The sequence below is a fragment of the Schistocerca nitens genome, chromosome 3 (assembly GCF_023898315.1).
Source record: "Schistocerca nitens isolate TAMUIC-IGC-003100 chromosome 3, iqSchNite1.1, whole genome shotgun sequence".
In the NCBI taxonomy this organism is placed as follows: Eukaryota; Metazoa; Arthropoda; class Insecta; order Orthoptera; family Acrididae; genus Schistocerca; species Schistocerca nitens.
This window is the reverse complement of record NC_064616.1, coordinates 600410164-600436627: the sequence shown is the minus strand read 5'-3', so window position 1 is coordinate 600436627 and position 26464 is coordinate 600410164. Positions and strand designations below refer to the sequence as shown.

The 26464-nt window shown below is 41.1% G+C and overlaps 1 protein-coding gene across 2 annotated transcripts in view; it reads left to right on the top strand.

The window, feature by feature from the left end:
* The window catches only part of LOC126248522 (uncharacterized), a 162815-nt gene that overhangs the window by 24764 nt on the left and 111587 nt on the right, over nucleotides 1-26464 (top strand). Inside the window, exons 2-3 of one of the 2 annotated variants that reach the window (XM_049949575.1) lie at nucleotides 5509-5686; nucleotides 23899-24032. In XM_049949575.1, the coding sequence (XP_049805532.1) occupies nucleotides 5517-5686; nucleotides 23899-24032 (304 nt within the window). In that variant the 5' untranslated portion in view covers nucleotides 5509-5516. Of the gene's footprint in view, nucleotides 1-5508; nucleotides 5687-14392; nucleotides 14481-23898; nucleotides 24033-26464 lie in introns of those variants that run through there. The other variant, XM_049949576.1, reaches the window with a different exon arrangement.

Genomic DNA, 26464 nt, shown 5'->3' with positions numbered 1-26464 from the left:
ATTGAGATCTCAAAATTTCTAAGGAAAAAATGCTAAAACTTGTCTGGAAATCAGGGAAATATCAGGGAATTTCACTTGGGGAAACTTGTGGCAATCCTGTTTTCACTTCACACCGCTGCAAGTAATGCACTCAGTTACTGATGTGAACACCTGCAGGGTAAGTGCTCTCGGTGACTGGGGACACCTCCACAAGCAGCAATATGTTGTCAGTGAGGCTGCAGTGTAAATGCAGCCTAAGGTATTGTGATCATAAAAATGCCTTTCTTTCATCTTCAGGTCCATCAGTTTGTTTAGCCAAAGTCCCAATAGTTGCAGGTTAAGTACTGTTGCCAACTTTCAGGTGCATAGCGCTAGTGACTGCAGGCAGAAACTATAGTTGCCTGTATAGCATAAATAACGTAGGGATGTTGCGATAGAGACATGTACAAAATCGTGTTATGTGAACAGTTAAGGTAGATGCTTGAAGCTGTAGTGCCCGACCTACTGCGACTCTCAGGAATCTTCTTAGGCCAACTCAACTATTGTATCCCTCTTTCTCTTGCATCTGCTCCATTGCTGTTCTTGTCAACTTTTCCTGTGTGTTCATTCTCCTGTATCACAATTCCGTTCTTTCAGCTTGATTGCTTCACAGCCCCCCACTTAAGTAGGCTGCACAGTGCCTAAAACTGGATTAGTATTAATCTCCACCTAACTGTACTGATATCCCTCCATTATCCAGTTGGCTTGGTCTCAACAAAACTGTACTTGCTTTCAATTGTCTGAAAATTCCTATCATACTAATCAACTTCTGCTTCTTTCCATCAGCGGGACTCCCTTACCCATCGTGATAATCTGCCCACCCAATCTACACTCCTCCTCCTCCTCCTCCTCCTCCTCCTCCTCCTCCTCCTAGATAAGCCAGAAGTAATCTCTGTATTTACAAGGTCTGCTCAGAAAATTCCGAAACATATGCAATTTTGCGCCAGTGGTGTGTTGGCATCCCTGCACACAGCTGTGTCTAATATGGAACTGCCCGAAGTTTCATTGTTGCATGTCTCTTAGTTATTGTTCAGTGCTCCATTGAGTAGAATGTTGTGTCACACAGTTTGCGAATTTAAAGATGGCAGAGTTAGAGAAGCAACATGTCTGCATTAAATTTCACTTGAAACTCAAGAAAACCTTTACATACACACACCAAGTGATGCAGGAGGCCTGCAGTGTTAAGTGCTTAAGCCATACTTGATGTTATGAATGGTTCACACGGTTTAAAAAGGAGTGGATGAAAGTTAAAGATGACCCTCGTTCAGGACACCCTTTGACGTCTACCGACAACACTTATGTCAGGAACGTCAACGAAATTGTGTGTACCAGTCAAAGACCTGACTCTCCAAGAGATTGCAGAAGAGTGTGTTGCGACACCTGCGAGGAAGGAAACAGCCTGAAATGTGGCGAGACAATCCTTGGCTCATGCACCATGACTATGCACCCGCACATTCATCCCTGGCGCCCATAACACCATATCCATCCATCCATCCATCCATCATCCCTGTTGGTGCGTGACTCTTGCACGAAGAATGAGATCATTGCGCTGCCTCATCCTCTGTACTCTCCAGACCTGGCCCCTGCTGACTATTTTTTATTTCCAAAGTTGAAAATCCCATTGAAAGGATGAAGATTTGCAATAATGACAAGATAAAAGGAAATTCACTGCATCATGTGATCTGGCAAGAGGCATGCTAAGGCTGGTTCCAGAAGTGGAAATGGCATTGGAAGTGGTGTATCAATTGTGGAGGAGAGTATTTCAAAGGAGACCATAAGTAAAAGATAAGCACAAAAAAATTTTGCTGACAAAGTTCTGAAATTTTTTGAACAGACCTCGTATACACCTGTGTACCATGCAGTTTGCAAAATAAGATAACATGTTTTTAGTGCTGTCTGTCAATCAAATGTACTTCTGGTGCTAGAATTCATGTGAAAATATGTTATAGGAATCTGCATGTGGTAAATACATACCCTATATGATTTAACACAGAGTTTGACCCCACATCCCTCCTGTCCAAATATCTTACTACGTGCCCCTGTAGAGGGTAGTGTCTATCTCTGCAATAAATTGGAGGCTATATCCAATACCTGTGAGTATTTCCGGTATCAGAATTACTTAAAAAAGGGCTCAATTAAACAAGTGAGATGTTAGTGTTTGTTAGTCTACCATTTGTATAAAATGGTTCTGTTGTCCATATTTAAATGTAAAATGAATATAATAGAGGGAAACATTCCACGTGGGAAAAATATATCTAAAAACAAAGATGATGTAACTTACCAAACGAAAGCATTGGTATGTTGATAGACACACAAACAAACACAAACACACACACACACACACACACACACACACAATTCAAGCTTTCGCAACCCACGGTTGCTTCATCAGGAAAGAGGGAAGGAGAGGGAAAGACGAAAGGATGTGGGTTTTAAGGGAGAGGGTAAGGAGTCATTCCAATCCTGGGAGCAGAAAGACTTTCCTTAGGGGGAAAAAAGGGCAGGTATACACTCGCGCTCGCGCACACACACACACACACACACACACACACACACACACATATCCATCCGCACATATACAGACACAAGCAGACATATGTAAAGGCAAAGAGTTTGGGCAGAGATGTATATATCGGCAGAGATGTATATATAGGCAGCCTATATATACATCTCTGCCCAAACTCTTTGCCTTTACATATGTCTGCTTGTGTCTGTATATGTGCGGATGGATATGTGTGTGTGTGTGGAAGTGTATACCTGCCCTTTTTCCCCCCTAAGGTAAGTCTTTCTGCTCCCGGGATTGGAATGACCCCTCACCCTCTCCCTTAAAACCCATATCCTTTCATCTTTCCCTCTCCTTCCCTCTTTCCTGATGAAGCAACTGTGGGTTGCGAAAGCTTGAATTTTGTGTGTGTGTGTGTGTTTGTTTGTGTGTCTATCAACATACCAACACTTTTGTTTGGTAAGTTACAATATCTTTGTTTTTAGATATATTTAAATGTAAAATAATATATGCAAATTAGTTGCTGTGAGAGAACAAGTTAATAATTAGCTCACTAATGGATGGTGTGCTCAGCCTCCAGCAACCTCTTGGAGCTAGTGCTCAGGTGCGGTGAACTTGTTGCACCCCTGGATGGACCATCTCTGACCCTAATTGCAAAATAAAATTAACAGAATTTTTCAAAGACATAACAGAAAAACCTTTGTACTGTGGAAGGATTATTTAAATATAGATTGGGGCTGAATTATTTGTATTACAATACACAAAAACTATACCACATATTTAAATCCTTGACCCTTTAAGATACCAGAATTTCGAAACTGTAAGGCAAAACCTAAATGTACAAAATCTACACAGACTCTACTAAATTTTGCATACCATTTGTTTTTACCATAATTATTAAGTTGTGTGGTAAATAAGGAAACATCAACCGGGTGAAAAAATTATTCATTGCCAAATTTGGGCATTCTACCTATGTTTCCTGGTCCCCATAAAAATACTGAATCATGTCGAGTAACACCAGAAGTATTTACTTCATTGTTTTGAAAATTTGCAAGACATTATCTTTTTTATATGTAATAAAACATAGTGATAGTTGAATTATTATATGAGCACTTATTATTACTTGAGACTGATTGCATCACATAAGTTTCATAATGTCACGTGGGAACCCTTGATCAGACGGTGTGAGAGAGCACTTGCTCTCACAATCAAAACTGTTCAGCATTACAGATCATCTTACTATATTAGGAATTGTGGTAGGGAAGGCTGTACTTGCTTCCCAGAACTTTTGTAGTGTTTTTGCTCTCACTAGCTACATGGTGAAGACTGTGGTCAACCATCACCTTGCCTGAATTTTCTAACCGAGACAGCCCCTTAGTCACTTTCAGTGTGGATTCAACAACCGGTATACATCGAGTCCTTATTTTCCCAATGCTAATTTTAATGCAGTGTTGGCAATGACTTGTGTGATTGTTTTGAACAAGAATACCGTATTCTTCGGGGTCATGTTTTAAGCATGAAATTGTTTTCAGTTGCTATAAAGAGTATTAAGCTCATACTAAGGGACCCTGGTCAGGAGTCCCTATTTGTGGATGAATTCTCCATTTTTTAGCTCATCATCCAGCATTGGACATTGTGCATGCTAGCTGCAGCAGATAGTCAGGAGGCTGGAAGGAATGGCCGAATTCCCCACCAGTTTACTGCTTTTAGTGCCGAGCTGAATCCTGAAGGCAATTGCATCATCAAAGCAAAAAATTTCTCTTATATTCCAGTTCCCTTAAGAAATGCACCACGTTTATACAGCAGAGAAAATAATCAAATTAATATGGGGTAAAATGCTCCTACTTCAACAGTAGGGAAGCAGGCATCATTCTTGTGCTACCAGGGTGTGGGCAGGACTCCCCCCCCCCCCCCCCCCCCGCTTCCCTCCCCCCCACCTCCCTACCCCCCCACCTCTCCAGCTTGCAATGACTGTCATGAACAAATCACTTTATGCTAAATTTTAACTGAGTACATTTTCTGTCTTGATGTGAGAGCAGAAGCAAGTATAAGTAAGTTCCTGCCTGCCATTTCAGTTGCCGATGAGACGTGTTGCAAAGCTTTTAAAATTTTGTGACTTGCTTGACTCAGAAAATGGCTGGTTAATCTGATTTTTTTATCCAGTTATGTGCATACCACATGGATTTGCCTGAGCGCTTCACTTCTTTAATGAGCTCTGTGTCTGCTTTAAGCAACAATTTGAAGAATTTATGTAGGAACAGTTCTCTCTCTCTCTCCCCCCCCCCCTCCTCCCCCCCACTGTGTGTGTGTGTGTGTGTGTGTGTGTCACACACACACACACACACACACACACACACACACACACACAGAGAGAGAGAGAGAGAGAGAGAGAGAGAGAGAGAGAAGGGGGGGGGGGGGGGAGGAGAGGCAGTGGCACACACGTGTGCATAAAGGCATTTTTAATTTGGGTGTTAAAAGCCTCAGCCTTGTGCATCTTAACAATCCTATTATCATCATTATAATTTAAATAAGCCACTAGGAAATGGTATGTAATACATTGCGTGGCTGAGACTAGTTTCCATTCACTTCAGCTGAAAATCGGATATCTTGCTGTGTGCCTTGGTGCTTGAAAAACCTCTTAGTATTATGATTAGCAATTTGGAAGAAATTGTGCTTTTGAAGTTATTTTGAAAAGTAAATAGCAGTATATGTCAAAAAGTTTGTAAATTGTTCTGTATTTATGGCTAATTTGCTATTAAATATTGAAGGGGAGAAACACCATGGTTTGGGAGTGCAAAAGTGTGGTAAAGACAAAGAAAAATCTTGGACCCTGTTTTTCTGTTTGTAAACTGCTGTTTTGAAGGACGTCTGTTTTGCAGTGTGTGTGTGTGTGTGTGTGTGTGTGTGTGTGTGTGTGTGTGGGCGCGTGTGTGTCCTATGCTGTCTTTCATGCTTATTTTAACTCATTGATTTATTTTGTGTTATAGGATTAATCATGAGTTTTGATACTGAATGGGCTGCAGAGAAGTATTACAGCCCTCTTGAACCACCAGAACACTGGAAACTGCGCAGGAAATTCCTAGAAGCCAATAAAGATAAATATCCAGAGCAGAAATTAATTTCTTTAGCTGCAGCGTTCATTGATATCGAAGTTCTGGGTTGCTCGTGAGTATAACTTCTCTTTGATGAATCTGAACTGTATCACATACAGCAATGCAGAGGATAACGATTATTATTTAACTTTTGTTATACTTCTAATTAATTATGTATGTCTAAAACATTGTCAAGCTGATTTTTGTAGTTGTAGGAAACACGGGTAATTAGCATGGAAAAATGACTAGATAAAGAAATACAATTTGTAAAAGAGAGACTAGGGCACTAGAGTTTACACAGTGCCATTTACATAAGTTTTGCCGACCGTTGTGGCCGAGTGGTTCTAGGCGCTTCAGTCCGGAACTGTGCTGCTGCTACGGTCATGTCCTTAGGTTGGTTAGGTTTAAGTAGTTCTAAGTCTAGGGGACTGATGGCCTCATATGTTAAGTCCCATAGTGGTTAAAGCCATTTGAACAATTTACATAAGTTTTAGTGACCCTGTGGATTCATGAGTTCTTTTTCCTTGTATCTTAGTGGTATTATTCTGATGATGTCATACTAGCCATTTCTTTTGAAAATAATTCTTAAATGATCTAACTCTTCATCCAAATACTATGGCTTACAGTTTATTTTAGCCTGATCCATCAATGTTTTAATCACACCCCTTTTGTGCTTGGTATGGTGATATGATTCATTTTTTTAGGTATATATTCATGTGCATGGGCTTTCTGTTGACTTCGCACCCCAAAGTTCTGTCAGGTTTTCTATATATGTGTATATCCAAAAATGAAATTTGACACCATGGAGAAAACAAACTCTTAGAATTTCTAAACTTTTAAATTATATTATTTCTTATACAAAGCGTCTAAAAGGAGGAAGGAGGTCAGATTTCGTTTTTGGATATACGTGTTCTTAGAAAACTGTAATGACTTTATGGTGTAATGTCTACAACAAGCCCACTCGAATAAATGTACAGGGTGTTACAAAAAGGTACGGCCAAACTTTCAGGAAACATTCCTCACACACAAAGAAAGAAAATATGTTATGTGGACATGTGTCCGGAAACGCTTACTTTCCATGTTAGAGCTCATTTTATTACTTCTCTTCAAATCACATTAATCATGGAATGGAAACACACAGCAACAGAATGTACCAGCGTGATTTCAAACACGTTGTTACAGGAAATGTTCAAAATGTCCTCCGTTAGCGAGGATACATGCATCCACCCTCCGTTGCATGGAATCCCCGATGCGCTGATGCAGCTCTGGAGAATGGCGTATTGTATCACAGCCGTCCACAATACGAGCACGAAGAGTCTCTACGTTTGGTACCGGGGTTGTGTAGACAAGAGCTTTCAAATGCCCCCATAAATGGAAGTCCAGAGGGTTGAGGTCAGGAGAGTGTGGAGGCCATGGAATTGGTCTGCCTCTACCAATCCATCGCTCACCGAATCTGTTGTTGAGAAGTGTACGAACAATTCGACTGAAATGTGCAGGAGCTCCATCGCGCATGATCCACATGTTGTGTCGTACTTGTAAAGGCACATGTTCTAGCAGCACAGGTAGAGTATCCCGTATGAAATCATGATAACGTGCTCCATTGAGCGTAGGTGGACGAAACTAAAATGAGTTCTAACATGGAAATTAAGCGTTTCCGGACACATGTCCACATAACATCTTTTCTTTATTTGTGTGTGAGGAATGTTTCCTGAAAGTTTGGCCGTACCTTTTTGTAACACCCTGTATAGATGCTTTCACAAAAATTTCAGTCATTTCAAACAGGAAAGAGGAGTCGGGTTAAAAGAATCTGTGAGCCACAGTACTTGGAGGAAGAGCTAGATGATTTAAGAATAACCGAAAGAAATGGCTACTCTGAAAAAGAGAGAAGTAGGGTGCTATACATCCTCAAAAATCTGAAACCTATATTGAAAAACAGCCACGTAAAGGAAAAGTGTTCCTACTGTTCACAAAAACAGTCACAGATCACAACAGCATGGTGCTAATAAGACACAGAGTGTAAGCTGACAATAAAGGTGTGTGAATATTTTAATACTACAAGGATATATGCCTGCTGCTTGCCATACTTCATCTACATGTACATCTACATGATTACTCTGCAGTTCACATTTAAGTGCATGAGTTGCTTAGTTACTCCTTGGCACTACAGCCCCTGTAGAGCCTTGATCCTGCTGACGATCCCAGTCCAGTCTTGATAGTCTTTTGCTCCTTTCCTTCATCTCTTATTTTCATCTTTCTCAAGTCATTCCCCAATAATCCAGCCATCACTTCCATGGTCTCCCTTATGCTCGTTGTGCCACATAAATTTTCTCTGTAGACCTTCTTGATGGATCTATCCTCTTTACATTCATTCTATGTGGCCGAACTCCTTTTGAGTCCTTTTAGAGATCCTGGTTTGTTCAAATTTCTCACATTCAAAGTAGCAAAGTGTGTGTCAGTGTTCCATTTGCATGGTCCTTTCCCTTGCGTGGGTCATTCAATTAATACCATAAGCCCAGCTGCTTCTGTGTTTGAGTTTTATAATCACATGCCTTTTTCCAATATGGGATTGTTAACCTCATGATCAACCCCCAGCCTGGAGAACCAGGATTCTTATGAAGTTTATTCCTTTAGGGAAGCTAGCTTCACTATTCCTTGGTAGCCCTCCCTGTCCTACATTGTGGGACACACTTTGTCTGGCTCCTGTGAAGATCACTCCAGCTTAGGTGACCGTGCCGATAGCTGTGCAACCACCGGCACAATCCTCGACTTCGTCGGAGCACACAACCCCTCGCACCTGGTACTGAAGCTGTCTTCAACGAGGCAGGGTCCCCTGGGAGCACCTGGAGTGTACACAGGAACTTCTAAAAGAATTTTTAACACCTGGCTTGAAGAACATATGAGCAAATGTTGTCTGGGCAACAAGGATAGACCAACAGTAGCAGCTTGTCCTCTAATTCATTTCCCCCATGCTATAATTTTATCGAGGTCCAATTGTCATTGTGCTAGGCTGTACAGAGAGGCCATAGGAATCCAGAAGCACAAAACAATTTTAGTGCAGAAGGAGGAAGATTGAAATTGGACAAGATGTAGGATTTAGTGCTAAATAAAACAAACAGTGCCAACTATTCCACACACAAGCTTTGTAACAGAAGTCAACATGACTCTGTGATCTTACGCAGCATTCTCATGATGTCATGACCTGACTGTTGCATGGGTACATGTAACTATAAACAGCTTTGCTTGCTGAGCTTTAAACTACTGTCCGAGTCTTTATAATTGCCTCTGGTGATGTCTACAACATTAGGAGATGAAGCGCAAGACAGAAACATGCCTTAGACCATAACCTAGTGTATGTATAACCAAAAATCACCAAGGATACAAGTGCTGAGCATGAAAGCCTGCCTGCCTTGTATAGTTGTATTACCATTGTGGTTGATATTTTTCTTATTATGTAACATTCTTGTCAAACTGGAGTAATTGTGTGCTAACAGAAAGACATGACTATTGTGTGGAAATAATCCAGTGTGGAGCAGGAATTAATCAATGTGGAGAGGCAGGAGGAATAAAAAAAAAAGTCAGCAGAGGAAATACTGAAGGAAAAAACAATGGCCACAGAATGGAAGACAGATGGACAAGGAAAGTTGGTATAGTGCTTACAAAGGGACAGAGAATTTTGTTTCTGATGGACAGGAAGAAGACATGTGGCATATTCTGAGAGGGAAGTTAAGTGATAAGGGAAAGGTTTCATCACCTCTTGAATGCAGCAAGATTTTTGATTGGGTACAGGGAAACATTCACTGTAAGGACTCCTAAACAGACTGGTGCTGTGTGCAAGACTGGAAATTAAATTCAGATCTTTACATTTTGTGGCAGCTCAACTGACAATAGTTTGAGACTGAAAGCATCAGCCTAAGTAAGTTGCACAGTGTTTTAGAAGTTTGACTCATATTTGTGAGAAGCGGAATTTGGATCTTCACTCAGCATTGCAGATTTACGTTTTCCACAGTTCTCCTATCAGTTAAGGGAAATGCTGGGATAGTTTCTGTGATGAGAATGTGACACATTTTCATTCTTATCTTGGTATTATCCTAACTAGTGCTTCATCTGTAATGCCAATGGGACATTAAACAGGAACCTTCCTCCATAGCTTCAGTTGGTGAATACCTTTCTTTTACTCTTCCAGGCTTTACAGAAGTTCACTCTTGGGGGGGGGGGGGGGGGGGGGAATTTGATGGGAAATGTCTATTGAGGAAGTTCACTACAGCAACATTGAGTGAGGTGATGAAATGGTTAAGGCGGTGGATACATGTGTGGCAGGAGCAAGATTCAAATCTAGATACAGTCTTCTACAGTTAAGTTTTAATTGGTTTCCCAAAATTGCTAAAGGCAAATGCGAAATTCCTTTCCCACCTTAACCTATTCTTTTGCTATGGCAAACACTATGCTGTGAAATGAATCATTCGTTCTGGAAAAAATTTATTTGCTGTGTTCAAGACATTCTCATCCTATCCATTCTCCAAGGAGTATTGGTGCAACAAGATATATAGGAGGATTCACGTTGAGTTTTGTATGTAGGGTATGAAGTGAACATTTATGTATCAAGATTTGACTTTGCTGGCAAGGGCATTGGCCACAAAAGGCAAAAGTTCTGGTTCAAACCCCCCACTAGGACATAGTTTTAATGTCTGGAAGTTTCAGGCTGTAAGAAGGTGTGTGCAGGCTTGTGTGGTGAGATTATGATGTGCTACATATAGTATCCAAGACCTCACATCGAAAATCATGATTACTGCATCATCTTCCACTTTCCAGTACAAGCGCTATACACACCTATAGACTACATCCACAAGTCTGTCTCCAGTCACACTCATCCGTCATAGGCCAACATGGTTCATTTTGATTCATTCATAGACAGAGATTCCTTCCACTATTCCATAATGCAATGGCACTGCTTTATATACTCATATTAGTTTTTTTAAGGAATTGTTTGGTTTCATTTTTCACTTATTGTTGACCTGCTGGTGTACTGTAATGTGTGGGGCATTGACTTGCTACATGACAGTCAGATTGAGTTGTATCTGAATTCTGTGTTCTTAACTCTTTGTTATGTCAGCCAGCATTGGAGAGTTGTTTTATGCAGTTTTGTCATTTTCATTTTGGCTCACGCTTTGTTGTTCCCCCATCTTTGTATCAGGAACACTACATACAAGGACATAAATATGAAACACATGCACCAGTGTTTACATGATTCAGATTGGTGGCATACATGACATTCCTTCTTTTACATTATAACCCAATTTAGTTTAGTTGACATCTGATGTTCAAGGTTGGCATGGCAATGTTGTCACAACTAGTTGTGTCTGCTGCCAGCCACCCTAGCACTCTGCTCTGCATGACAATAAAACATAATTTTAAAGTCTTTGTCTCCCACAGAAATTGTGTAAAACTTCTGAAAGTCACGTATGGCATACAGCTGTATAGTGTCTCAAAGCATGTCATAAATGTGTTCTTAATTTTAATTAGGGCTAGGGTTATGTTCTTGAAATAGTTGAATTTTTTGCATCTGGAAAAGTTTTGTGCTTGAGAACTGGAAGGCACAGTGCATTGTGCAGTGGATGTAGCAGCACTGTGGCAGTCGATAATGCCAACCTCTGACTGGTTTACTGCTGGCTCTCGCTGTAAAATGGCAACCAATTTAAGTAGGACTATATAGGTACCAGCTATGTTGTAGTATCCAGCCACACTTACTTACTTACTTACTTACTTACTGGTCAGCACTACACTCCTTGTAGAACCTTGGCCTCCTTTGTTACCTGCCTCCATTTTCTCTGTCCATTGCTTTCCTTCTCCAGTTCCTGACTCATATTGCTATGAGGTCCCCCTCAATATTTTCAAGCTACCTTTTCCTAGGTCTTCCTCTTCTCATTTGCCCTTTGGGCTTTTCTATAAATATTTTCTTAACACTTTGAGTTTCAAGCATTCTCTGAACATGTCCAGCCCATCTTATTCTTCCTTGCTTGATTTTCACTGCATTATTCATCTGTCCAAAAAGTGTCTGTAGTTCTGTGTATGTCCTTATTCTATAGCTTCCTTCCACTCTCATTGCCACATGTATCTTTCTCAAAATCTTCATTTCCCATCTCAGTAACCACCCTTCCTCCTTTGTGGTCATCACCCATCCTACTGACACATACATTACTATACGTCTTAATGTAGTCAAATATATTTTCATTTTTGTGTTCCTACTAATATTTCTGCACTTGAATATATTCTGCAAGGTACAGTAACATTGGTTTCCACTTGCTATCTTTTCTAGATTTCTGCTGCTGTCCTGTTGTCTTCTGTTATTATCAAGCCTAGGTATTTAAACTTTTCCACTCTTTGGTACTCTTTCCCATTTATTTTTGTTGAAGTCTGTCCTCTATCCCCACCAGGACGTCCCATCGTCATATACTTTCTGTAACCTATATTCACTTCCAGTCTTTACCTCCACCCTGCTCCTTCCAATGCAGCATAATTGTCCTTCAAAGCCCTGATATCACGTGCAGTTAGTGCTACATCATCAGTGTATGCCACCACCTGGACCTGATGGTTAAATATTGTTCCCCCTGGGTTTGTTGGTATTTGCCAAATTATCTTCGCTAGTGCTTAGTTAAAGAGTAGACCGGAGATCACATCTCCTTGTCTCAGCCCCTCCCCACGTGGAACTCTCCTGACAACTCTTGCTGTATTCTGACAGTGCAGACTGCTGCTTTTATTGTCATTCCAGTCAGTCTCACAAATTTTAGTGTGATTCTAAAATCCTGCATGCTTATGGAACCTTATTCCTGTTTAAAATCTATATACAACTGACACATTTGCTTGTTATATTCATAAAGTTCTCTAGCACTTGTCTCAATAAAAATATCTGGTCCATAGTGGACCTATTTTCCCTAAATCCAGCCTGATACTCCCTCAGTATCATTTTCACCTGGTATTCTAGCCGACTGCCTAAAATCTTACTAAACACCTTGTACATTGTGTCTTAAGAGAGTAATCCCATGGTAATCACTGCCCTGTCCCTTTTCATCTTTCTTATGTAATAAGCAGATTATTCTCATGCTCAAATCCTTAGGCATTTCTTCTGTATCCATGTTTCGTTTATAAATTCATTAACAGCTGGCTTCATCTTCTTTCCCCAAAATTTGGATAATTTGACCTCTATGCCATTTTTTCCAGCTGCCTTATTATTCTTTAAGTTTTTAATTGCAGTCTTTACTTCCTCTAAGTGTGATGGTTCGACTTCCTTCTCTTCCACTTCTGATTCTAATTCCAATTCCAAATTCAGTTCTTCATCATTCAGGGTTTCATCTCTGTTCCCTCCCCCCTTTCCATCAAATAACTCGGCAAAATACTTTTCCATCTTCCCAAAGCTTTGCTTTTATCTTCAATTAGGTTTCCATTTCTATTCTTATAGAAGACTACTCTTGGTTGAAATCCTCTCTTCATTCCTCTAAATCTTTCGTAGAACTTTTGTATCTCATTATTATTCCTTATTTTGTCCAACTGCTCTATCTTCTTTCTTTTATACTGCCTTTTCTTCACCCTACCAAACTTTTTTCATCACCAAAGACCTGCTTGACTTGATAACCTTCATTATATAATTTTTCTGCCAACATTGAGATAAGATGTTTAGTATTAAGTTTGTTTAGTAAGAAATGGTCTATTGGCATAGTTGATGACATTGTTTCATCAAATAAAATAGAATCGGATGACATAGCATAGACTATTTGGGCATGTTTGGCACATTTTGTGATTTTCTCAGCTCCCTCCTTCAGTTATGCATAAAATACTAGCATGCAATTGGACCCAAAATGTTTTTTGACATAGTTCACATACTTTTCAAGGATGGGGGAAAACACTTGATCAGTATTTCCACCCAAATTGATGTAAGGGGAACCTCCCACCAAGAATGGTGTTGCATATAAGCAGATTATTCTCATGCTCAAATCCTTAGGCATTTCTTCTGTATCCATGTTTCGTTTATAAATTCATTAACAGCTGGCTTCATCTGCTTTCCCCAAAATTTGGATAATTTGACCTCTATGGACTGGACCGAAAAGTTTAAATAGGTCTGATTTTCTTGTCTTGTGCATTATTCTGTCATCATCAAAAAGAGTTTAAGGATATGGGGCTAGCTCAGAGATGAAGTATGACTCAAGTTGTTGTGGTGACTTCATATGCAAAGGGGTTTGAAGAAAATTTTATCAGAACTGACAGGCACTTGGTGACCATCCATTTTGACTCACACTTCTTAGATTGTAGGGGCCACTTCCGCAGGAACTGCACTTTCTTACTGCTGTTTTTCTCTTGAATATTTTCTGTACCTCTTTTCCCTTTTGTTAATACTTCTTGTATGATTACCACAAACACAACTAATTAATGCAAAACACTATAAATTACTTACTTCAATAATTAAATTAATTAAATTAACAAATAGAGCCAACTACCTAGATAGGTAGGTAAATAGGTACCTCACTAAATTGCCCTTAAATTTGAATATTTTAATAAATGTGGATGATTTGGCCTTCAGAAGTAATTTGACTTTACAAAAATGTCTTAGCAGGAATTTAGTGCTACAGATGCTTCCGCATTTTTATTTGTATCTTTGCAAAGGCGTGAGTTTATTTTGAAATTTAGAAGCTTTTATGCAGAAGTGATGCTCAACAACTTTCATCCTTGACACTTTTCATTTAGAGTGATCAATTTTGGGTTACAGGTGTTGGAACATTGGAACATGAGCATAACACTCTTTTCAACCAAGTTGGTAAAAATTAACAATCTTTGAGGATGAATTGCGGCTAAATGGCTGAACCGAATCTAAGTTTTAAGTAGGTCATTCTGTGTGAAATTTTACGCTCTTTCATTTTGATGTATTGAGAATTATCTGTAGGATGTATTGTTTTTGTGTTATAAGCGAAAAAGTGAAAAAAGTTGGACCTCAAATGTTTAGCACAAGCCAGAAACATCCCAACCTCGTTTAAGTGTTATTTGGGGTGTCTAACATCGATTGACTTTATTTCCAGCTTGTGCATATTTATTGATCAGTGTGCTCTTTTTTCAGGTTAATTTTCCAGGACTACAAAGAATATAAATCTGTCCTTTAGTACAATTCTGGGTTCTGTATTCAAACAAGAAATAAGTTTCTGCTCATCAGGCTCAGTTTTTTGGCACTTTACCTTCTGCCAAAATTGTTGGTAACACTTCTTGGTTATAGTGATTCCACTTGATTTAATGACTCTGCATTTGTAAATTTGGATAGCAATCATATTATTTACAAGGGATTCTCAAACATGACTGTTAATTCAGAAATCCATCTCTAGGACATGAGGAGGTTTAACAACATTTCTGATTAGTCACGCTCAAATGCTTTGTACCTGTGAAAATAGTGTAACTCCTTTTTTTTGTATGGGAGGAGAGTTACACCTTCAAAGGAAATTTAATCCTCCTGTAAAGAACCACACACACTTTTTTTTGGGTATAAGGTTGGCGATCAGGAGAACAAATGGTTTCCACAAATATGTTGTTTCACATGTGTTACCCTACTGACAAGTTGGGTAAAAGGATCATGTCTCCTATTCTTTACTTTTTCCATGATTTGGAGAGAACCAATTGATGACACGCCAGGTCTCACAAAGACAGTTGGAGTCACTTCAAAAACAAACAAAAAGTATGCAATATACTTATTCCCCATCCACTATAAGCCCCATTTGTGACAGTGAATAATTACAGTACCAGTGACTCTTGAGATGTGGCAACAAAACAAGTACTGAACATGTAGAAGACAGAGAAGTGTGTATGCTTGCTAGTATTTCAAAACTCCAGGTGTGGTGAGAAAACAGTTAATTACAAATGAACTACAAGCTGTACACAAGAATTATTTTTGTTAACTGCACTTGAAATAAAGGCAGAAAGAAGGTTAGATTCATTTATATGGGAGACGTTCTCAGCTTCAGATCAGAAACAGTAGTGGCAACTGTTGTGACTCGCCGATCTTTCAAAGTGCCACCGCGCAGTTGCGCGCGTCCTCTACATGCGGCGCTGTATGCCAGCCATGCAGCAGCAGCGCCACCTAAGCGGCCAGCCAGCCAGCGGTCGCTAGACTCGGACTCAGTGATGATTTGACTGTTAAAGCAACACACGTCTTACTCTGTTTACTAGATCTGTGACTTTCATATATTGTGTCGTCCTTGAAATATATTTGTTCAACTTGAAGTTATAACAGTTGGTGACGAGGTAGTGAATTTTTCTTTTTCATCGTTGACCCATGTATTTCCATGGCTACTTTAGAGCAACTCTTGCAAGATCTCATAGAACAGCATACACTTCTCACAAATGTGATTCGTGATTTCGTCGCGGCATCAAATGCGGGGCGTCTCTCTTCATCGTCTCTACCTCCTTTTCCTCCTTACGACAAGACGGCGGAAGACTGGTCTGATTACGAAAAACGACTTTGACAGTACTTCTTGGCATTTCATGTCGCTGTCGACCAAACATGTAAGTCTCTGTTCCTTTCATGGATTTCACCTCAAATGTATTGGTTGTTGTCGCAATTGGCTCCTTTGAAAGATTCTGTGTCTTTGTCCTTTGCTGAAATGAGCTCACTTCTGTCCGACTATTTTCTCGTGTTACCTTTTATCGTTGTCAAAAACAACCGAATCAATCCTATCACGCTTGGGCTGCTGAACTTCACGGCCTCAGTAGAAAGTGTCAATTTGTTACTGAAGTTCACAAAGAATCCTACGCCGATTCCATGGTACGGGATGCTATTATCCAGTCGGCGCCCGACAAAGAAGTTAGGCAACGTGCCCTTCAGTTGACAAATCCGACTCTATATGAAGTCCTCTCCATCGCTCAGTCTTTTGAAATTTCTCGCGCCACTGGAGCGCAAATAGAGGCATGGGGCGACGTCATGAAAATACAACCTCTGTGCGATGTTGACGAAGTGTGTGGCGTGTCCCCAGTGGCCGACGTGGCTGCAGTACGCTCCCAAGCGCATCCTCGGCCTAACCGTAAACAAACCTCTAAGAAACTGCAGCAAAACCCACAGCAACTTCCTTCATGTCCGCGGTGTTTTATGAAACATTCACGAGAGGATTGTCCACAACTTTGGGCCATGTGTCACAAATGCAAAAAAAAGGGTCATGTGTCATCCGTTTGCAAATCCGACCGCATACATGGTGTTCATGAACATGACGCTGATTCTGATTCTGTGTTGTTTGCCAATTGTACTTTTTCCCTTTCAGGGAAGTTATTCCTCACTGTCCAAATACTTGGTCGAGATGTTCTGATGCTGGTGGATACTGGTTCTACTGCCGCTATCATCAATTCTCAGTTGTATCTTCAGTTGGGTTCTCCAATCCTGTCACCTGTCATTAGGCAATTACGGACTTAACAATAAACAGAAAATTTCTCTCTTGGGACAATTTGATGCTAAAGTATCTTACAAATCTGTCGTTCGCACTGTTCCCATATTTGTAGTTGACCATATTAATGCGGAGAATCTTTTTGGTTTCAATGCCTTTCGCATTTTTGGGTTCTCCATAGATGACTCTGTCAATATCGTCTCTGATGCTATTCCTTATGCTCAATTGGATTTTTTCGGGCTCGGCCCATTCCTGTGGCCCTCCGTGATCAGGTCAAACGCAAACGAGAGATGGATCGTCTCACTGCTTCAGGGGTCTTGCTTCCTGTCACTTCCAGTTACTGGTCCTCTCCTGTCGTTGTCGTTGCTAAACCAAATGGTGATATTCGTCTCTATGGCGATTTCAAAGCCACTGTAAATGCTCAATGCCATATCGACACTTACCCTATTCCTCGACCTGAAGCATTGTTCACTGAACTTGCTGGAAGCCAGTATTTTTCTAAACTTGACCTGCAGAAGCTTATCATCAACTTCCTCTCGACGCTGCTTCCCGGCAGTTTCTGGTCCTTAACACGCCTTTCGGCCTCTATCAGTACCAATGATTGCCATTTGGAGTTGCCAGCACCCCTGCTCTCTTTCAGCGATTCTTGGAACAATTATTGCTCGCTGTCCCTAGGTGTATAAATTACATGGATGACATTGTTGTCACTGGCTCCACCACTGAAGAACATCTTCAGAATCTCCGCACAATTTTTCATGTCTTACAGACTGCCGGTCTTAAGTGTAATCTTCAGAAATCAAATTTTTTTCAGGCATCTATCACTTACTTGGGGGGGGGGGGGTTCGACTCTCTTGGGATGGTATTCGTCTACTTCAGCAAACTGTCACTGCGATCGATGCCCTTCCTCGCCCTACATCTGTTAAGGAACTGCAGGCCTTCTTGGGGAAAATAGCACACTATCACAGGTTTTTACCATCTGCTGCTTCGGTGGCTCAGCTGTTGCATCGCCTGTTGCATAAAAACGTGCCTTTTCACTGGTCCGTGTCATGCGATGCGGCTTTCCAGAAATTGAAGACTATGCTGGAACAGGCCCCATGCCTGGCTACTTATCGACCTGGCCACGGATGCCTCTCAATACGGGGTTGGTGCAGTCCTTGCGCACTGTTTTTCTGACGGTTCAGAACGATCCATTGCTTATGCCTCCAAAACGCTCACAGATGCCCAACAAAAGTATTCTCAAATTGAAAAAGAAGCTTTGGCCATTATTTATGCTCTTCATAATTTTGGTGTTTTTCTCTATGGATCCAAATTTCATCTTGTTACGGATCACAAACCACTTGTTTCCTTGTTTCATCCATCAACGTCACTTCCCGACAAGGCTGCCCACCGCCTCCAGCGTTGGGCTCTTTACTTGTCTCGTTTCAATTATGAGATACATTTCCGGCCGACGGCTCAACATGCAAATGCTGATGCACTGTCTCGCCTTCCCATGGGTCCTGATCTGGCATTTGATAGGGACGAACTTTTGTGTTCCCACCTGGATGTTGCTCAGCAGCGGGTTGTGGACGGGAACTTGTCCACAACCACCGGGGACCGGCTGGCGGCTGCTACGGGCTCTGACCCTACCCTTTCCCGGGTTTTACGCTGTATTCAGAAGGGTTGGCCAGATCGTCCGGCCGCTAAGACTTCTGATCCGTTGCGGAACTACCACGTTTTGCGTTACTGCCTCACGGCTAGGGATGATGTTCTCCTCCTTTCCAGCGAAAATGCTCCACCGCGTGTTGTGGTACCTGTGTCTTTGCGTGCTTCGGTCTTGCGCCTCCTTCACCAAGGGCACTGGGGTGTCTCTCGCACAAAATCTCTGGCGCGCCGTCATTTGTACTGGCCCAGCATCGACTCTGAAATCACACACATGGTCGCTGCCTGCGGCCCTTGTGCGTCACAGTCCGCCGCCCCGAAGTCATCTTTGTCACCGACCTTTTTTAGGTACTTATTGGCTTCTAGTTATTGACGCCTACTCTAACTTTCCTTTCATTGTCCGTTGCACGTCGCCTACCACCGCGGCAACCACCAATGCTCTAGCTCGCATTTTCTCTTTGGGAGGCCTTCCCTCTACTCTTGTTACTGATAATGGTCCGCAATTTGCCTCTTCCAATTTTGCGGATTTTTGTGCCCGTCACGGCGTCATGCATGTCAAGGCCCCTCCGTTCCATCCACAGTTAACCAGTGAGGCTCAACAACTGGTCCGCACATTTAAGGCGCAGATGAGGAAACTCCTGACTTCTTGTGCTGCTGATGATGCGCTTCTCCATTTTCTGGCTTCTTACCGTTTCACCTCTATGGGCGACCACAGCCCGGCTGAGCTCTTACATGGCCGACAGCCCTGCACGTTACTTCATCTTCTGTGGCCTTTCACCTCACGGCCGTGGGTGCCTTCGCTTTGCCGGTTCACCGCCGATGACCTTGTATGGGTACGGGGATATGGCTGGCGGTCAATATGGAGTCCTGGCTGCATCTTACGACACCGTGGCCGACGCCTGTATGAAATCCAGACGGACACGTGTGTTGCAGTGCCTCATTCAGACCAGCTTCGGCCTCGTGTGCTGGCAACGCCTGTTCCGGATGCTGCTACACCACTTCCAGCTCTACCTGATGCTCGGGATCCTGGAATCTCTCATTACTCACAACGCAGTCCTCTCACCGTCATATCGGTGCCAGCACAAGAACCGACGCCAACAGGAGACGTGCCCATGCAGGAACCAGATGACCATCATCTGTCGGAGCAACTCTACCAGCTTCCTTCTACTATGGACGCGAACATATCGCCCATGTCTCCTGTTATAACAACCGGACTTGCTGCAACGGGCAGATTGGTGCACGGGGCCCCAGCAGATTCGATCCCCATGTCTCCTGTCATCTCGACCCGTTATCATTGGGGACACTTCCGTCCGTATGGGAAGCCTCCTCCTCGAGACTGTATGGCCAGTCAAACACCACCTATGGATGTTAGCAATCTACAGGCCACCTCCATCAAGACCTGTGCAAAAACTTCAAAGGGGGGGAAAGTGTTGTGACTCGCTGATCTTTCAAAGTGCCGCCAGGCAGTTACGCGTGTCCTCTACATGCGGCGCTGTCTGCCAGCCATGCAGCAGCAGCGCCAGCTAAGCGGCCAGCCAGCCAGCCAGCAGCCACTAGACTCGGACTCAGTGATGATTTGACTGTTAAAGTGACACACGTCTTACTCTGTTTACTTGATCTGGGACTTTCATGTATTGCATCGTCCTTGAAATATATTTGTTCAACTTGAAGTTATAACAGCAACTTAAAAAGTTCATCAGTTAATACTATGTGAGATAAATTCAGGAAGATAGCAATGCTAAATATGTATATTCCCACATAGGTTTATCTAGATGACGAATAATTTTATATTTACATCAGAATGACCTGCAATTATTTTACTTTAACTTAGAATCTTATTAAAAACATCGTAAACATTACACAAATTATAGTGAGTTGATGTTGTTTGTTGTTGTGGTCTTAGTCTGGAGACTGGTTTGATGCAGCTCTCCATGCTACTCTATCCTGTGCAAGCTTCTTCATCTCCCCGTACCTACTGCAACATACATCCTTCTGAATCTGTTTAGTGTATTCATTTCTTGGTCTCCTTCTTAGATTTTTACCCTCCATGCTGCCCTCTCAATACTAAATTGGTGATCCCTTGATGCCTCAGAACATGTCCTACCAACCGATCCCTTCCAGTTAAATTGTGCCACAAATTCCTCTTCTCCCCAATTCTTTTCAATACCTCCTCATTAGTTATGTGATCTACCCATCTAATCTTCAGCATTCTTCTGTAGTACCACATTTCGAAAGCTTCTATTCTCTTCTTGCCCAAACTATTTATCATCCATGTTTCACTTCCATACATGGCTACAACTCATACAAATACTTTCAGAATCGACTTCCTGACACTTAAATCAATACTCGATGTTAACAAATTTCTCTTCTTCAGAAACACTTTCCTTGCTATTGTCAGTCAGCATTTTATATCCTCTCTACTTCGACCATCATCAGTTATTTTGCTCCCCAAATAGCAAAACTCCTTTACTGCTTTAAGTGTCTCATTTCCTAATCTAATTCCCTCAGCATCACCCAACTTAATTTGACTACATTCCATTATCCTCGTTTTGCTTTTGTTGATGTTCATCTTATACCCTTCTTTCAAGACACTGTCCATTCCGTTCAACTGCTCTTCCAAGCCCTTTGCTGTCTCTGACAGAATTACAATGTGATCGACGAACCTCAAAGTTTTTATTTCTTCTCCATGGATTTTAATACCTGCTCCGAATTTTTCTTTTGTTTCCTTTACTGCTTGCTCAATATACAGATTTAATAACATCGGGGATAGGCTACAGCCCTGTCTCACTCCCTTCCCAACCACTGCTTCCCTTTCATGTCCCACAACTCTTATAACTGCCATTTGGTTTCTGTACAAATTGTAAATAGCCTTTCGCTCCCTGTATTTTACCTCTGCCACCTTCAGAATTTGAAAGAGAGTATTCTAATCACCATTGTCAAAAGCTTTCTCTAAGTCTACAAATGCTAGAAATGTAGGTTTGCCTTTCCTTTATCTATTTTCTAAGATAAGTCGTAGGGCCAGTATTGCCTCACGTGTTCCAATATTTCTGCGGAATCCAAACTGATATTCCCTGAGGTCGGGTTCTACCAGTTTTTCCATTCGTCTGTAAAGAATTCGCGTTAGTATTTCCCAGCCGTGACTTAATAAACTGATAGTTCGGTAATTTTCACATTTGTCAACACACGCTTTCTTTGGGATTGGAATTATTATATTCTTCTTGAAGTCTGAGGGTATTTCGCCTGTCTCACACATCTTGCTCACCAGATGGTAGAGTTTCGTCAGGACTCGCTCTCCCAAGGCTGTCAGTAGTTCTAATGGAATGTTGTCTAGTCCCAGGGCCTTGTTTTAACTTGGGTCTTTCAGTGCTCTGTCAAACTCTTCATGCAGTATTATATCTCCCATTTCATCTTCATCTACATTCTCTTCCATTTCCATAATATTGTCCTCAAGCACATTGCCCTTGTATAGACCCTCTATATACTCCTTCCACCTTTCTGCTTTCCGTTCTTTGATTAGAACTGGGTTTCCATCTGAGCTCTTGATATTCATACAAGTGGTTCTCTTTTCTCCAAAGGTCTCTTTAATTTTCCTGTAGGCAGTATCTATTCAACCCCTAGTGATATGCACCTCTACATCCTTACATTTGTCCTCTAGCCATCCCTACTTAGCCATTCTGCACTTCCTGTCAATCTCATTTTTGAGACGTTTGTATTCCTTTTTGCCTGCTTCATTTACTGCATTTTTATATTTTCTCCTTTCATCAATTAAATTCAATATTTCTTCTGTTACCCCAGGATTTCTACTAGCCCTCGTCTTTTTACCTACTTGATCCTCTGCGGCCTTCACTACTACATCTCTCAATGCTACCCATTCTTCTTCTACTGTATTTCTTTCCCCCATTCTTGTCAGTCGTTCCCTAATGCTCTCCCTGAAACACTCTACAACCTCTGGTTCTTTCAGTTTATCCAGGTCCCATCTCCTTAAATTCCCACCTTTTTGCAGTTTCTTCAGTTTTAATCTACAGTTCATAACCAATAGATTGTGGTCAGAGTCCACATCTGCCCCTGGAAATGTCTTACAATTTAAAACCTGGTTCCTGAATCTCTGTCTTACCATTATATAATCTATCTGGGACCTTCCAGTACCTCCAGGCTTCTTCCATGTATACAACCTTCTTTCGTGATTCTTGAACCAAGTGTTAGCTATGATTAAGTTATGCTCTGTGCAAAATTCTAACAGGCAATTTCCTCTTTCATTTCTAACCCCCAATCTATATTCACCTACTACATTTCCTTCTCTCCCTTTTCCTACTATTGAATTCCAGTCACCCATGACTATTAAATTTTCGTCTCCCATCACTATCTGAATAATTTCTTTTATCTCATCATACATTTCATCAATTTTTTGTCATCTGCAGAGCTAGTTGGCATATAAACTTGTACTACTGTAGTAGGTGTGGGCTTCGTGTCTATCTTGGCCACAATAATGCATTTACTATGCTGTTTGTAGTAGCTTACCCGCACTCCTATTTTTTTATTCGTTATTAAACCTACTCTTGCATTACCCCTATTTGATTTTGTATTTATAACCCTGTATTCACCTGACCGAAAGTCTTGTTCCTCCTGCCACCGAACTTCACTAATTCCCACTATATCTAACTTTAACCTATCCATTTCCCCTTCTAAATTTTCTAACCTACCTGCCCGATTAAGGGATCTGACATTCCACGCTCCGATCCGTAGAACACCAGTTTTCTTTCTCCTGATAACGACGTCCTCTTGAGTAGTCCCCGCCCGGAGATCCGAATGGGGGACTATTTTACCTCCGAAATATTTTACCCAAGGGGACGCCATCATCATTTAACCATACAGTAAAGCTGCATGCCCTCGGGAAAAATTACGGCTGTAGTTTCCCCTTGCTTTCAGCCGTTTGCAGTACCAGCATAGCAAGGCCGTTTTGGTTAGTGTTACAAGGCTGGATCAGTCAATCATCCAGACTGTTGCCCCTGCAACTACTGAAAAGGCTGCTGCCCCTATTCAGGAACCACACATTTGTCTGGCCTCTCAACAGATACCCCTCCGTTGTGGTTGTACCTAAGGTACAGCTATTTGTATCGCTGAGGGACACAAGTCTCCCCACCAAAGGCAAGATCCATGGTTCATTGGGGGAGGGGGGAGTTGATAGCCTCAGAAAAAAGCCACTTGCATTGCTAAAATACTTTTTTTGTATTGTAATTTGTTTCAGGTACAACACAGAACTTACGCAGATTGTTGATGAACTTTCAAAAGGTTTTACGGAAGAATATCGTGAACAAAAAAAAATGAAACTGCACAGTGTACATGTATCGGCGTCTGATGCTGCAGCCAGTAAAGTTAAAGGTAAGAGGTGGCTTATGCATTGAGTGTATCCATTTTGTATGGGAAGAAATGGAACATCGATAGAGGAATATTTTTGTATGAACCCCCACTAAGTGCTGTATTTTGTCCAATTTTCAAGAAATGGTTTTGTGTGCGTATTTTTTTTTTTGCAAGTTGACTTAAAATGCCTGTTAGAAACTTCTAGTGGGCACTGAGCAGATGACATTTTAAATGAAGACCCATGCACATAAATGTTCTTTCTTTCTGCTGCCGTTGAAGCACATGTAGGCAGAACTGAATTTTTGTTTGTCAGTCATAAAACATAGTAATTTATGGGATGAAGAGGCAGTTTATGAAGAAGCCATTATCATTTCTGCAGTTTTGCTTCTAATGATTGGGCTAAATCTCTACAGACAACCGTAGTAAATGACCAGTTTTATTAAAATCTCTGCCACAGAAATAACTCCCCAAGTTTCTAAGCATTCTTATAAGCTGTAACTGCAAAAATGGTGCAACAAAACAAAATGTAATTTTTTTGTAGATGGTGTATACATGTTGTATTAAAACTAGTGGACAACAGGTAGAGAGTGACGTCTTCATGCGAGCATAAGAAAACAAAATTGTATCTGCATAAGTCCAGAAGTGCTGTTTCAAAAAGTGATGTTGTTCATATCATTAGCGTCTTATTGAGAGGTATATTTTATGCACAGTGTCGTGCTCCCATGTTAAATTATCCTTTATTACATTGTGTGAGCGGTTGACAAAAGCGTCACACACAAACTATTTAAGTTTCTCAGTTTATACATAAATACACCCTTCAGTTACCTACTAAAGAGAGATCTGAACCTGCTCTAACATGAAATAGTGGATGCTGCCTCAGCTTCTATGACTTGTGCCAGAAGAGATGATCATGATTTACATGTGGTGTGTGAACCAGTGCCTTTCAAAAACTGCTACAAGATGTATTAGCGGTGAGCAGCAGCCTTCAGGCTGCTGCCCTAGGCTGCAATGACATTATGGCACCTGCAGTGAAAGCTGTGGCACCTCTAATGCCTTTGGAATCGCTTTAACTCCTGGTATCTCTGTGCTTTCCAGTGCATACAACCAGATTGGTTCATTATCACTCGAGGTGTGATTATAGGACAATGGTGGGTTTGAGTATTGCTGTGCATGAAAGGCAAATTTGGTTACTGTCTGCTGTAATATTATGTGTATGTAGGTCAACTAGTTGGCCGCCTAGAATTGGTACAAGGTAAGGTGAATTTGTTTACGAAGCTGTGCAGCCCCAGGTCTGATAGCATAACGCAGCCGGCTAGGCTGCCACAACTGCTCCAGGTGAGCCATGTGCGTTAGTGAAGGACTGGATGTGGGGGAAATCTCTATGCTGGGAATTTAGATGGCTGTTACTCGCATGGGCTTTGTGCAGGAGATGCTCCAAGAAATGGTAGTGTAAGACAATCTTGAAGATGGCTGAGTTACAGCTCTTTGTGATTTGACAATAACTCACATCAAATATTAATGCAAATCTGAATACATTTGCGATCTCAGAAAAGTTAGGCACGTCCAGTGACACAACACAATATCTTTAAAACTACAGAAGTTAATATCTCACAATAAATAAACATTTTCAAAGTTTGAGTCTTGGTTCGCCACACAGTTTTAATCTTCCAGGAAGTTTCACATGTGTGCACACTCTGCTGCAGAGTGAAAATCTCATTCTGGAAACTGTTTACTATTTTGCCAGTAACTGACTTAACAATTTTTAATTGCTTCAGGTGATTTCAACAGACTGTTATCCTAGGTGATAGTGTGTCACTATAGCTATCATCTCTGAAAGCTATGTATGTCTATCCATTTTATTTTTTGATTAGGTGTATCTTTTATATCTTTTTCATCACACAAATGTTTGTCAGAATATCATGTTCTCCACATTTACACAGCAAATGAACACAGCATGAATACCTCATATTTTGACATACTTTTGTATTTATTTAAAGAACTGTTTACTATGAAACTTCCAGGCAGATTAAAACTGTGTGCTGGACCGAGACTCAGGGACCTTTGCCTTTTGATCTGCCAGGAAGTTTCATACCAGTGCACACACTACTGCAGAGTGAAAATCTCATTCTGGAAACTGTTTACTATTTTGCCAGTAACTTTATTGAAATATTGATTGCAAGTGTTATTAAAAAATTGTGCTAATTTAAATGTGGTCAATGGCATGTGTTAGCAGACGCTACCATTAAAAAGTGCGAAAAGATGCCTGTGTCAAGAAGGCATAAATAATTGTTTAAATAATACTTAATGATAATGTGTAATCATTTAATGTGAGTGCACTTGTGCAAGAATACTCCTTTATTTATTTATAAACCAACTATTACTTATATTTGTAAACGATGTGAATGTAACCAAATGTTTATAATGTTTCTTTTATGTAAATAGTTTTGTCATAT